The 14,827-nt window shown below is 41.2% G+C and overlaps 1 protein-coding gene and 1 pseudogene across 2 annotated transcripts in view; both read left to right on the forward strand.

The window, feature by feature from the left end:
• The window catches only part of Ptprb (protein tyrosine phosphatase receptor type B), a 111,518-nt gene extending 101,657 nt beyond the window's left edge, over window positions 1-9,861 (forward strand). For both annotated transcript variants that reach the window (XM_048359475.1, XM_048359484.1), the window contains 2 exons: window positions 7,464-7,584; window positions 9,791-9,861. In XM_048359475.1, the coding sequence (XP_048215432.1) occupies window positions 7,464-7,584; window positions 9,791-9,813 (144 nt within the window). In that variant the 3' untranslated portion in view covers window positions 9,814-9,861. The remainder of the gene's footprint in view (window positions 1-7,463; window positions 7,585-9,790) is intronic.
• Window positions 2,129-5,283, forward strand: LOC125361221 (annotated as a pseudogene).
• Window positions 9,862-14,827: the final 4,966 nt, after the last annotated feature.

A 14,827-nucleotide genomic window follows, 5' to 3' on the forward strand; every position in this document is an offset into this window, starting at 1 on the left:
CAGAATGACCCTGTCTCAAAAACCAAACCACACAAGAAAACAAAAACTCTGGCAAGTTCCCATTGCTTGTCCAATCAAGTTCCAACTTTCCCCTTTTGTGGGTAGCCTCTTCATAATCTGGCCCATCTTCTCCTGCTTCCTGGCTGCTCATACTGACTGGTGTGGAATCTGCTAAAATTAAAGAACTTTCACTCCCTAGTCCAGAATGAACCTTGCTTTTTATTATCATCAGGATGAAATCAACATTATATAACAACATAGACATTTTCCCTATCACTCTTTTCTTTCCATCAAATGCTCAAACAATGTACAATATTACCTGTCTGGCTCTATTAGTCTATCAAAGTTGGGCATTTTTTCCAGTTTCAGATCCCCGGCCCCAAAGCTATCCTGACTCATATGGTAATAGAAGTAGGTGCAGAGGAGTGTCATTCACAGCCAAACTCCAGGAGTGATGGCGAGCAAAGAGAAAGGACATTCTGATCAGTCCTATTCTGTTTCTGGATCTGTAGTGACAGTTGAGCTCAACTTCCTTCTGTCTTGGGAATTTGGGATACAAAGAAACTCAAGTCATCTCTATTTTTGATGACTATATCAAACAGAAAGGATTTATAAACAAAGAGGCATTAGACAGGGGATTTGCAAGCCTGCCTTGAGGCAAATTTGTAGCATGACCCTGAGACACTAAAGGACAATAAATGCGGGTCACAGTCTGTCAATCATAGCAACTTCTGAGAAAGAAACACAGGGAGGTCACAGGACTAAGTATCTCGGGATCTACTGGGGGAGATTATCTGGCAGGTTTCCGTGACCCACACAATCTCCATTCTTAACTACACTTCTCATGCTTTCCAGAATATATGTGCACTTTCAAGTTATTTCTATCGCTTGGAATGCCCTATTTTATTCCAGTTCTTACAGATGTCACCTTTTCTTCCCCCAAAGTGACCCTAAAGTCTTTTCCATTGGTATGAATCTTCATGAACAATTCTACTGTATGTTTATCATCTTCCAGGCATTCATTTATAACCTTGCCTTTGCTAAACTATGTACTCAGTGACCATGTATACTATGTATGCGACCTAATACTACAGATATTAGTGAAATTAAACGGAGTTAAGTGTGTCAAAACCAAACCAAGACTTCACCAATTAGCACCAAACAAATGACCTTTTATGATTTGAGTAGATCTTTATTCTGCTTTTCATTAAAAATAAAGTGAGAAGCACATTGCCAATCTAATGGTTTTAGCGTTAATCAATTTCAAGGGGCCATCCTACTGGGGAAAGAATTTATATTTAAAAGAAGACAAATTAATGGATATTAACTAGATTCAAAGCCCAGGGTGGATCATTGTTAAAGAGTATATTAATAAACCATGGCATACATATAATAGAGTTCTTTCACAGTTTACATGTTAGGTTTTAAAGTAATTTAATATCCCAGTAGAATTAAAAATAGGAAATATGTTTTGGATGATAGGAAACAGCAAGGTGTTAGTCTTTGATCTGGGTAGATCATTTTTAAGATAGCAAAAAGACTGCTGTATACTAACAAGTATTTTCAGAACAGTACTCTATTAGGAGCACTGTTGAAGCATGGTGGTTCAAACCTGCAATCTCAGCACTAGGGAGGTAGACATGGGATGATCATGAGTTCAAGATCAGCTTGGGTCCCTTAGGGGGCTCAGAACCAATGTGGGCTGCCTAGCAAGAACCTGTCTCAAGAAACAACAAAAAGAATAGTACTTACTGTCTCCAATTGTTAAGGACAATGTGGCATAAAATACTCATAACATATGATCAGGATTTGTGAGAAAAATATCAAAAATAGTTATAAAGATTAGTGTAACCAGGTATTAGAACTAGGAAATTGAAAGGGAATACCAAAATCGAGAGACATAGGGTAAAAAAAGACAACTACAAAAGCAATACTTGCAAAACTGTTTGGTGTAAGTGAACTGAATACCTCATGGGGGGAAAGGGAAAGGGAAAGGGGGATTGAGGGACGAGGTAACAAACACTACAAGAAACATATCCAATGCCTAACGTATGAAACTATAACCTCTCTGTACGTCAGTTTGGTAATAAAAATTTGAAAAAAGATTAGTGTAACCAGCATCACTGCCATGGACCTAAGACCCTTGAATATCTGTGAAGAAATGACAGTTCTGCATGGGGGGCTTCTTGCTGGCCGAGCAGCTATTCCACCCCAAAGCATTGGTGCAGTTGACCAAGTCTGACTGGGAACATGTTGGGCAGCCCATTGTGGAGGCCTTGAGAGAGATTTCCTCAGTCACAGCACATTCCCAGCCCTTTGCCTGGAAGACGAAAGCTCTGATCATCATCTGGGCCAAAGTGCTTCAGCCCTACCCCGTTAGCCCTTCTGACACTGAGACCCGGTGGCAGGAGGATGTGTTCTTTTCAGTGGGAAACATGATCCCAAACATCAACCACACAGTCCTTTTTGAGCTTTCAAATCTCTGGAAGCTTCTGGACTCTTTATCCAGCTCCTGATGGCCCTGCCCACCACCATCTGCTGCACCAGGCTAGAGCACTTTTTGGAGCACGTGACTGTTGACACTTCTTCCAAGGATGTAGCCTTCTTCCTAGACGTCTGGTAGAAATGATGAAACCTAAGGGCAATCAGCAGGACCCCCTGCTCTCACAGTTTACAATAATGGCTCATAAGTACTTGCCCTCTTCAGATGGGTTCTCCCATTCTCCAAAGAGATTTAAGTCAGACCCAGATGTGTGTCCCACCATGCCTCTACTGGCCATGCTGCTTAACGGACTGAAGAAAGACCAGAAGAGAATCCTGTGTCTTGGGATGAAGTGCTGTGCATTAGCCAACTTGGCCGACATGCTGACAGTACTTTCCCTGATGGAAGATGACCCCCAGGAAGTGTCTGCAACCATGTATCTAGACAATCTGGCCACAGTGATCTCCATGTGGAACTCAGCCACCCAGAACCCATACCATCAACCGGCACTGGCAGAGAAGATAAAGGAAGCAAAGAGGGATGTCAGCCTGACCTCACTGGCCATACTCCCCAAGGAGACCATTTTGGTTTGAGTTCATGCACAGCCTGCTGCAGGAGTGGGGAGAGGAGCTACAGGTCATCTTCAACAGCAGTCAGGGCACCAATTATAATAGCTACCGGTTGTGTGACAGACTGACGTCCTTCAGCCAGAACTTGAAGCTCTACCTGGTTACCACCAGCTTGTCCAAGGAGGAGAGGCAAGTGGTCACTGAGCTGGCTGAGTGTGTTAAAGATTTCCTGCAGAAAACCAGCAGGGTGCTGAACAACAAGAACGTCGAGGACATCACCACTTCCATTGCCATGGCCATTAATGGGTAGAAGATGGACCAGCATATTGAAAAGTGCTACATTTTTGCTTCCGAGAAGAAATGGGCCTTCTCTGATGAGTGGGTGGCCTGCCTTGTTAGTAACAGGGCTCTCTTCTGAGAGCCAGACTTAGTTTTGAGGCTGCTGAAAACAGTGATGGAAGTCACCGTGACAGACAGAGCTATCCCTCAGTCTCAGATGAAACCGGTGATCGGCTTGATTCTAGAATGCTACGCAGACCTCTCGCTGCCAGACAAAAACAAAGTCCTGTCAGGTGTTCTACAATGCTGGGGATGACAAGGCCTCTCTGAGAGGTTGCTGGATTACTTGGAGGGTTTTCAGGAAGATTTCAGTACGACATTTAACCAGCTCACACAGAGTGCCTCGGAGCAGGGCTTGGCTAAAGTGGTGGCCTCTGTGGCCCGCCTGGTAATACTACACCCCGAAGTCGCAGTGAAGAAGATGTGCAGCATGACTGTGATCAACCTTGGCACACACAGGTTCCTGGCTCAGATTCTCACTGCCTTCCCAGCCCTTAGGTTCACAGAAGAGCAAGGGCAAAATTCATCCACCATTTGCATGGTGTTGTGCCTCAAAGAAACCATCTGGACAAAGTTCTCTACACCCAAGGAAGAAAAGCAATTTTTAGAACTCCTGAGCTGCTTGATGAGTCCCATGAAGCCCCATGGGATCCCAGTCACTGCTCTTCTGGAACCTGATGAGGTGCTGAGGGAATTTGTCCTGCCTTTCTTGATGCTGGATGTTGAGGTGGTAGACCTCAGTCTGAAGATGTTCATCCAGACCCTCGAAGCCCATGCAGGCTTAGAGGAGTAGTGGCTCCAGACCTGTTCCCCGTTCTCCATCCTCTTCAGTTTGTGCCACCTCCTGGGAAGCTTCACCAAGTACTGGCAGCTCCCTCAGGAGAAGTGGAGCCTCCCTTTAGATGGAAAGGATCTAGTCGTTCACATCCTGGAGCGCCTCTGTGTGCTCATGTTAGGCAATGCGGAGACCTTCTCCCCCAACACCTGGAACAAGTCCCTGTCCTGACTCCACCGGAAGTTGGAGCAACTAGACTGGACTGTAGGTCTGATACTGAAGAACTTCTTTGAGGGCCACTTCAAGTGTGAGGTGCCAGCCACACCTTTTGAGATCTTTAAGCTTTCTAAGGCCTAGTGGACCTCCCAGGCCCACCCTGGCTACGGGCCTGGCACAGGGCTGCTTGCATGCATGGAGTGCTGCTACATTTCCAGCAGCATTTCTGAGCAGATGCTCTCGGTCCTGGTGGTAGATGTGAGCAATCCTGAGGAGGTTAGATAGTTCAGCAAGGGCTTTCTGGTGGCTCTGGTGCAAGTCATGCCCTGCTGCAGCCCCCAAGAATGGCAGTGCCTTTACCAGCTGACCAGGAGACTGTTCGAAAAACAGCTCCTCTATGTCCCTTATACCCTGGAACACATTCAGTTTGTTCCGCTGCTCAACCTGAAGTCCTTTGCCCAGGAGCTCCAGCTCTCCATCCTCTTCCTGAGAGCTCTCCAGTTTCTCTCTAGCCAGAGCTGCCATAACTGGCTTCCCATGGAAAGCTAGAGCCATGTAGTCAAACTCTTCTGTGGCAGTCTGACTAACCTCCTGGACTCAGTTAGGTTGACTGTCAGGGGGCCCCTGGGCCTAAGGGCAAGACCAAGACCTGACCCAGGAAGCCCTGTTTGTTTATACCCAGATGTTCTGTCATGTTCTGCACATCATGGCCATGCTCCCACAAGAGGTCTATGAACCATTGTATGTATTGGCCTTGAAAATCCTCACCTGCTAAACAAGACCCTTCTATTAGCTCCTTGCTCCAGAAGGTAAATGAGCAGTGCTTCTTAAAGTCTATTGCCGAGAACATTAGCCCCGAGGACCGGCACCAAACCCTGTTGCAGAAGATCAGCAACTTTTGATCTTTGAGGGGCAGAAAATACCTCAGCCATGATGGTTCTGTGGGAACAAGTTAAGAAGCACAAACTTTCGTATAAGATTGTACACAAGATAGAAGGCATAAGGCAATAGCAGTATAAAGAAAATAGTTTCTTAGGTATTTATAACATACAGACTATAATAAAAATCTCTTGGTTTTTTTTTTTAAAGACTAGTATAGGGGCTGGGGATATGGCCTAATGGCAAGAGTGCCTGCCCCATATACATGAGGCCCTGGGTTCGATTCCCCAGCACCACATATACAGAAAATGGCCAGAAGTGGCACTGTGGCTCAAGTGGCAGAGTGCTAGCCTTGAGCGGGAAGAAGCCAGGGACAGTGCTCAGGCCCTGAGTCCAAGCCCCAGGACTGGCAAAAACAAAACAAAACAAAAAGACTAGTGTAAGCTTCACTATGATTTATTTTTTTTTAAATTCCCCAAGCAACTGATAATTCCCAACCTACCTTGTTAAGTCCCTGGGACAGATGAGCAGGCCAACTTCCTAGTGTGGATGCATAAAAATAAGTCCTTGTTCATTTTGCAAAAAAACATTGCTAGCAATGGAAGATCATTTAGTTTACTTTGTATCTAAAACCTTTAAAATAATGAAAGTCTGGTGATATTGATTGCCCTAAACATAGGATCCAGAAATATGTTTCTGTATCTATCTAACTAACCCAGTCGGTACCCAGACTTATACCCTCGAATGGACAGAGAGTATAGCTCCTTGTTTTATAAATGGGAAAACAGGGATCCCAAGAAGCCTCATAATTCAGTGGAGGCCAGGCAGAGGCTGCCTGATGGCCCAGTCTCCTTCACCTGGTGTTGAGGAAAAGTTCTTCCTGAACTCAAAGAATGTGACTCAAGTAGTATGTAAAGAACAACCCAGGGCTGGGAATATGGCCTAGTGGCAAGAAGCTCTCCGTTTGATTCCCCAGCACCACATATATGGAAAACGGCCAGAAGGGGCGCTGTGGCTCAGGTGGCAGAGTGCTAGCCTTGAGCGGGAAGAAGCCAGGGATGATGCTCAGGCCCTGAGTCCAAGGCCCAGGACTGGCCAAAAAAAAAAAAAACCAACCCAGACTTTTTTTTTTTTTTTTAAAGAAGAACAACTGGTATCTAATATGCTAAAGGCTCATTTGGAGAAACTGTGAGTGGGCGAAGAAAAAGATTAGAGAAAAACGAAAGAAAGCAGATGAAACCCACTCCCAAGCTCCTTACCCCTTGGGCTCTGACATTGCAGCATACTTAGGGGGAGCCCAAGACCAAGTTCTGAGACTACACGGACCTCCAGCCCCTAGAGTGCTCAGCTGGTCATAGGGAAGGGAACTTGGCACACACATTCAACTGCCTGAGCTAGGACACGGTTTTCCATGCTTTATTCAATCTTTGTGGTGTCTTTCTCATCACCAAAGCACTGATTCCCTGTATGTGCTTATGTTTCTATAGTAGTGCATTCCCAAATAGCTGGCATGTAGGTTTGTCTTCACTGGGTAACCCTCTGAGTTCTCTGCAGTCAGCCAACATCTATGAGATACTTCCACAGGCCAGACTCAGGTGCTGAGAATACAGAATGAATACTGGCCTTCTATTTAACTGTCAATGAAGCTTGCTGTATTTTCACCATATTCACTAAAGAAGAACATGAAAGCAAGGATATGATCTTCTCATAAGAAAATCAATGCTGTGAAAACATGAGCTTTGAAGTCTTACTTCCCTAATCAAGTCACTTATTTTTAAAAGCTGGGTCATCCTAAGGAAGGTATTAAACATCTGAGTCTCAGTTGATACTGACAATTACATCCATTTCACAAGGGTGCTGAAATCATGAGATGAGGCAGTTTTCTATGAAGTGCATCGCACAGTGTTTCGTATTTATCCATCTAGTGTTTGAAGGATTTCCCAGACAATTCTAGGTACTCACAGTCCATACAGTGTAGACAGGCTTCAAGAAAAGAAATGAATGAACAGCTCTCTTCCCATAACAATTCTTCTCTTTACAGTAGTATAAAGAGCAGTCACTTTTTTATGTACCAGAGACCATTAGTGAAGTGAGATTCAAAAAATGTGCTAAGTCTACAGAATTCCACCATGGTCAATATTTTGTGACAATGCCTCATCTTTCTTAGGCAAGCCTTCCTGATGTCTTTTCTGTTTTTCCGTAGTGTCAATACGTATACCTGCATCAGTGTGTAAGGGATGTCCTCAGAGCAAGGAAGCTACGAAATGAACAAGAAAATCCTTTGTTTCCAATCTACGAAAATGTGAACCCAGAGTATCACAGAGGTAGGCTGTGGCTTCACTAATATTCAAATTGATTCTTCAAAAATATGTCAATCTGATGGACACTGGTAGCTCCTGCTTGTCATCTTAGCTGCCCATGAGGCTGATATCTGCAAGACTGTGGTTCAAAGCCAGACCAGGTAGAAAAATCCATGAGATTCCATTCCCTTCCTCTCCTGTCAATTAATTATTGCTTTATCAGAGCAGTATCTTATTAAGCACTAAAAACAAAATTGCTGATACACTGCATGTAATTATAGCTCAGCTGAGCTGGGCACCAGTGGCTCACGCCAAGCCAGTCCAGGAAGAAAAGTCTGAGATTCTTTTTTTTTTTTTTTTTTTTTTGTCGGTCATGGGCTTGAACTCATGGCCTGGGTGCTGTCCCTGAGCTCTTTTGCTCAAGGCTACCACTCTACCACTGTGAGCCACAGCTTCTCTTCCAGTGAGATTCTTATCTCCAATAAAATACTCAGAAAATTCTGAAGCAGAAATGGTGCTGTGGCTCAGTAGAGCACTACTAGCCTTGAGCACAAAGAAGCTCAGGGACAGCATCCAGGCCCTGATTTCAAGCCCCAGGACCAGAAAAAAAAAAATCAGGGCTGGAGGTATGTAGTGGAATCAAGGAGTAGAACACAGGCAAGTAACAAAGCCAAGAAAGAGTTCAAGCCTTAGTATCAGCTGTGGACATATGGTCCATATGTGTGTATATACACATATATATATACACACACATACACACATATGATATATACAGCTATCAATAGTTATATATCTATCATCATCCATTATCTACACATCATCCATCTGGAAACCATAATAACTTAAACCATTAATAACTTTAAGCTCTTCTAATACTCACCAACCATTTCTTCTACATAAAAAGTCCAAAAAAAAAAACAGTGGCAAGAGAGAGGAGAGCAGAGTTGGGGAAGAGGATCCCATAGCTGAGCTACACTTATATGCAGTATATCAGCAATTTTGTTTTCAGTGCTTAATAAGATACTGCTCTGATAAAGCAATAATTAGTTGACAAGAGAGGAGTCTCATGCCTCTTTCCTACTCTGGGCTAAGTTATGGGCCTAAGTGCATGGTGGTACACTCCTGTAATCCAAGCTGCTGGGGAAGCAGAGGTAAGAAGGATGGCACTTTAAGTCTATCCCAGACAAAAAGTTAGCAAGTTAGTTAACAAATAAGTCAGGCATGGTGGAACACATCTGTTGGGGCGTTTAGAAGAATTGTGGCTCAAGGCCAACCCAGGCAAATTAAGACTCTGCATGGAAAATAAACTGAAAGGAAAATGAAATAGGAGCATAGCTAAGTAGTAGAGCACTTGCTTAGCAAACATGAGGCTCTGAGCTCTGCCAAAAAATAAAGAACAATAGAAAGAAAAAGACTTCTCACATATGCTTATTGCCAATGAGATAGAATATCATTTTAGCTTTGTATTACGGCCTACTACAGTCCTCAGTTTCTTGCCATGAAGATTGATATCTATCCATAAATCACATCATTTTTTTCTTTAACAAACACTTCAGATCTGTCTTACCCATTCCTACATTACCTCTGAACACTTTATTTGGTTTTCTGTACCATCTATACCCACTCCCTAACTAGTACGCTAACATACAAAGCACAAGTAAGGCGCTACTATTTAGGGAAGTCTTGTATAAATCAGATAATCCTTTTGTAGTTTAAATAATTACTTCCTAATTTGTCTGCATAGTAAATTAATGTGTTTTTGCTTTCATGTAAGATCTTTAAGAAGTTCCAGAATAGAATGAACTCAGGGCAATCTTAGAGTTTCCTTTGTCTTGTTTTGACTTGATTCTAGAGTCTTTTTATAGTCATTATGGGCATGTCTAAAAGAAGCTAATGACGGGTAAGGAAAGATAACCACTATCCTGAAGACTAGGATTCAGAACCTAGTTCCAGGACTACCTAGCATTAACAAGCTGTACAACTCTGACTTCATTACCTTGCCTGTGGCTTCATCTGTAAAACCAGGTGAGACAGATGGATATCAATGGTCCCTCCCAAATAGGATTGTCTGTGTTTCTAAATGGATTGACAGCCCCATAGAGATGGTCTCACTCTGAGCCATCCTGAGCTTTAGGCATTTCTGCTAGTCTCTCCCATTTGTAGTATTTACACACAGAACAATTGTGATAAGCTGTGCTGAAATCTCTAATTACATTGTCCTCCCTTTCAGATGCTGTCTATTCAAGGCATTAAGAATGTACTCAGAGATCTCCTGGATAAAAAAAAAAAAAACACAAAAACTTTCCCTGTGTGATTTCTTAAGAAAACTTACTTCATGTCTTGCAGATGCCAGCTATTTCTGTTGTTACTACGTGTAATTTATTAAGCTACAGAATGTTAAGAGAATTTATATAATTTAAAGGTAATAGATATTATTGTACATAGTTGTATTTTGTAGTTTCTCCTGTAAATATGTATTTTTCATGATGTTTAATATGAAGCTTTATATAATATGATTCTTCCACATTCAAGTGCTCATGGCTTGTTCTACATAAGCTAATTTAACCTGTATGACAGGCCTACTGTCAAAATGGTCACTGCAGAATGAGTCCCTTGGGCTATGTTTTCTACCTGTCTTGATATTCTGTGGACAGAATAAAGGGCAAGGCAAGTGAAAGAGAGTGAGTAGCTTTGCTGTACTGCTGTTGCTTGAATATTGATATCCAAAGAGGAGCCAGATTCTGTTAAGATAAATATAAGTTGTTGGGGTTTTTTTTTGTTTTGTTTGTTTGTTTTTAAGAAAAGAACTAGACCTGGGATATACCTCATGGTAGAATGCATGCTTAGCATGGGTTCGATCCCTACCACCAAAGGAAATGATTTGAAGAAGACACAAAAGGAATTAGGCCACACCCAAACTGAGCTAAATCACTGAGCTCCATCTCTCCTTTTTCCAATGGGATTCAAGCCAAAGAGATAGACTTAGGGCCAAATAACGTGTAGTGGAAGTCCCTACTGCAGAGTGAAAGCTCAGATTGAAAATGATGCCGGCAGCAGTGTATGACTCCATGTGTTAAGAATTACACTTGTACTCCTAGAGGGAAAATAATATGCAAAGCACTGTCCGTAGAGATTAGCGATCACTTTGCTGCATCACAATGTAGAATCGCATCTATGCTGTAGTTCGGTTTACGTAAACACGCTGGTCTTTGTCTTACTGCCATAGTCTGCATTCCTGGAAAAGTCATACTTGGTTGTTGGGTTTGTTTTCTTTTTCCTTTAAAAGAAGATAGTGATGGTCGATTATACCCTTCATCGGAGGATCAAGTACCCACATTTCATTAAAATATCATATAGAGTGAACCAAAAAACATTGTAGTGAAGATAATAATTTAGTGGTCCTGAGCATGAAATTTCCCAAAATTCATGGAAGTCTAAATGTCAAATACTCACCTAAAGTTGCATGTATCCTACCAAGCTATGTTCCATAGTGGTGCCTTATTTTGGTTATAACAATGTTTAATAAGACAGTAAATGGGCATCGTGGTTTCAATAGGATTCCTGAGGAAATTTTTTGAAACATCTGTAAGGAATCCTTGTGGCTACCTGAGATAATGAGCTGTAGATTTCTGTCTTTAATTAAAGGTCGCATTTATTGATCTCCAAGTTTCATTTGCAGAAAGAATATAACGCTCTTCAAAGTACACATTTTTACTACATACCATAGATTCACATACTATAATGAGTATAAATGACTTAATAATTAAAAGTCCTTAATTATACCTAAAAATTATTATTTATAGTTATATAAATAAACATTCCAATCTGGAATGTCTTTCAGGGATTATTTGAGGTTTATAAAGTAGCAGGACATTTTATAAGAAGGAATTGCAGAGTAACAAGAGGAATCTGAGTTTTTAGTTTTGTTAGGAATGCTTTTGTGAAATGAGAATGCTAGGCTATGGGTCTGTATCTGAAAATGAAGTATGTCTTGTAGAATGAAAAGGAACATATGAGCAAGCATGCCAGAAGTACTACCAGGAGACAATAAGAGGTCAGAGATCTAGGAACTGTAGTAGCAGTATCTGTTAGAAATCACTTTTCCTATACTAAAGAGGGTTGCATCTCAAGCTTCTAGTGCAGACCTAGTATGCACAAAGCCATAGGCTTGATCTCAGAACAGCACAACAAAACAAAAGCAAGAAGAATTAAAAAAAAAAAAAAAAAGAACAGATGAGTCTAGCAGTAGCTTTCCACAGCTCACTCAAGCAACACGGGGAGGGGGAGGGGAGGATTGCTGCTTCTCTAGCAAACAACTGGATTCAGAAGAGAGAACAACGGAATTACCCAAAGCAGAGATGGTTACTTACACCTCTGTCATAGTAAATAACATCCACATATCCTGGACACCATCTGAATGGGGAAATCAGAACTAGAGAAATGAACATGACCAGGCACCACTGTATGTCCTTTTCATTTTAGGAGGAAAGGGTGATTCCTACTCTACACCTTACTGAAATCTCCTTAGCAACCAACATTTTTGCTACTCCCTCTGTGTCCCTAGAAGACTAAATGCATAACTCAGTTGGTCTGTTTATTCAGCTTAACAGAGAGCTGAGCTGGGAATGTAGCTCAGTGGCAGAATGTGTGTGTAGAATGTGCAAGGCCCAGGATCCTACCCCTAGCACCAGAAAATAAATTTAGGAGAAGGAAGTAAAGGGTTGCTTTGACATTGAGCTCAGTAGGATGCCTTGCTATCTAATTACCTCATGCGGCTGTGCCTGAGTAAACACTCCATTTCCTGTCTTGGTGGGCATCCTGTCTGCACACCTGTGTTGTACACTTTAATCATCAAGACTTCAAAGTGTTTCTGAGCTATTAGATCTTGGGAGAGTCTGTCTTGCATCTTAATAATTATTTATCCAAGTTCTTTATAATTAACTCCTTTAATCTCTTCTCATGAAATCAATTTTATTTTATCATTCTGATCTTCTCTGAAAAGCAGCCAGATAGATTTTTCAGCTCTTCAATCAGTTTTCAAAGTCTTGCCTCTCTGTCTGGGCTTGTGCATATTTGTCCTAAGTAACTTTGCATCTTTTAATGCTGTAAACCCCACTATTTGACCTCTCTGTGTATTAAATATGTTCACTTTGCCAGGTACATGTGATTTTCCTTCTGCTCACCTTACCTCCTTATACCCACGGGCAGAATGTCAGAGCCTCTCCTCTACAGAAAATAACCATGGTTTCATTTTTAAATACTAAACTGCCTACAGTGCAGAAGTTTGGGGTCTGTTTTATTTAGAAGGATCCTTAATTAATTTTTTTGTTACCTCTTGGAAGGAAGCCCAAATGACATGAGAAAATAATATGAAACCATTCAGCAGATGTCCGGCAATACAAAAATAGGGCTTATATGTTATACTCCACACAGTTTCTCTTGCCTTGCTGCCTCATTTGAAACGTTCTCCTTAACCTTCACATGTACTAAATTCTCGCTCAGCCTTATGGGGCATCTTCAAGGTTGAAATCTTGAAATCCTAAAGTTGTATATGAAAGCTCTACAGGGCTCTAGAGTTTTCCTTCAAGCACATTGACCAGATCAAACCTGACTGAAGCTCAAGGACATTATGGGTTCCATTTCCTTGTGGGAATGAAAGGAAATTAATCAGCCAAGACAGTAGCAAGAAGGAAATAGTGATCTTCTTTCCCATGGAATAAGCAAACTTGCAACCCTACTTCATTCCTGAGGTCAAAACAGGCAATGCCATATCTGTCCAAATGCCCTGGTAAATGCTTGAGGATCTCTTAACTAGAGATTCAGATTCATATCAATGGTATTGAAAGAATATTTCATATCATAGAAAACTAAGCCACCACAGCAGAAGGTAAGGAAAATGATGCAACAAAGGGAAACCAGGAATTGAACCCGACAGTACCAAGAAGAGAAAATAGCATCTCTCTTTATCTTATTTATTTTCTTATTGTTATTATTGTCTCTTGAGACAGGATCTTTCTAGGTAGCACAGGCTGGCTTGGAACTCACAAATCCTTCTGCTTTAGCTTTCCAAGTGCTGGAATCAAAATGTCATCTCTCCTGTGTGTCCAGACTGTTCTTTGGAAATCGTGACATATATTTCTATTAGGGTATACAGATTTGAGTATCCCTGATCCAAAAATCTAAAATTCAAAATGTTCCAGACTCCAAGATATTTTGAGCACCAACATGACATAGTGGAAAACTCCATTTCTGACCTTACAAAACATTCAGAATCCAAACACAAGCACACTAAAATTGTTGGGTAAAATACCATCACATATGTTTAAGAAGTGTCTAGGAAATATAAATTAATTTCATGTATAGACTTGGGTCTCATCCTCAAGAGATCTCATTACATATATGCAAATATTACAAATCCAGAAAATGAAATCTAAAATACCTCTGGTCTTAGGCATTGCAAATAAAGGATAATCAATCTGTATTTTTCTTCTTGGGGATCCACTGACTATTTTGGACACATGACTGAGTTGATTAAGCAATGAAGCAATTCATTTAATTTTTGACTTGACCAAGTGTAAGTAACTATATTTACTGAGTTTTCCATTCCAGACACATCACTTTAGATTCTTGCAAAATATATTGCCCGAGAAAAATGTTTGGTCATATTTGTTAAAATTCAGGGTAACGTTTGATGCATCCATGATAACAGCAAAAATCTGTTCTGTTCTAAAAATGCTTCTAGCAATGGGAATATTTCTAGCTAAAAGAATACTCAACTTGAAGGGAGGCTCCATGGAAATAAATGCATGTAATTTTTTTAAGATTATCTATAGAGATAGTCATTAAATAAAGAAATTGTTAGTGAATGCTCCTAAAATAGAGCTTTGCGTAATAGAAATAAAGATACATTAAATGATTTACCAAAGATTATTTTTATAGCTTCTTTGCCAATGCACATGATCTTATATAAGACAGCAAAGTAAGTTATTCAAAACTGTGAATAATGTCAGACAAATGCAATGTACCCCTCCTAGAATAGTTACAAGAAAGATTAGTTATGGCTGTTTTCTGACTCAAATCTTCACCCTGACAGCAAGCTTTGAATTAGGCTTGAGATGTTGTATTTTACTAGCTGTGTGTGTAAATAAGCATGCTACCAAGCAAGGAATGCATGTCCTGGTGGGTTTAGCAGAGTTGGGTAGTATCTATCTGCAGATGAAGAGGGACTATATTAGTGTGTATGTGTTTCCTCGTCTCAACCACACTG

This window comes from Perognathus longimembris, chromosome 1 (genome assembly GCF_023159225.1).
Source record: "Perognathus longimembris pacificus isolate PPM17 chromosome 1, ASM2315922v1, whole genome shotgun sequence".
Taxonomy (NCBI): Eukaryota; Metazoa; Chordata; class Mammalia; order Rodentia; family Heteromyidae; genus Perognathus; species Perognathus longimembris.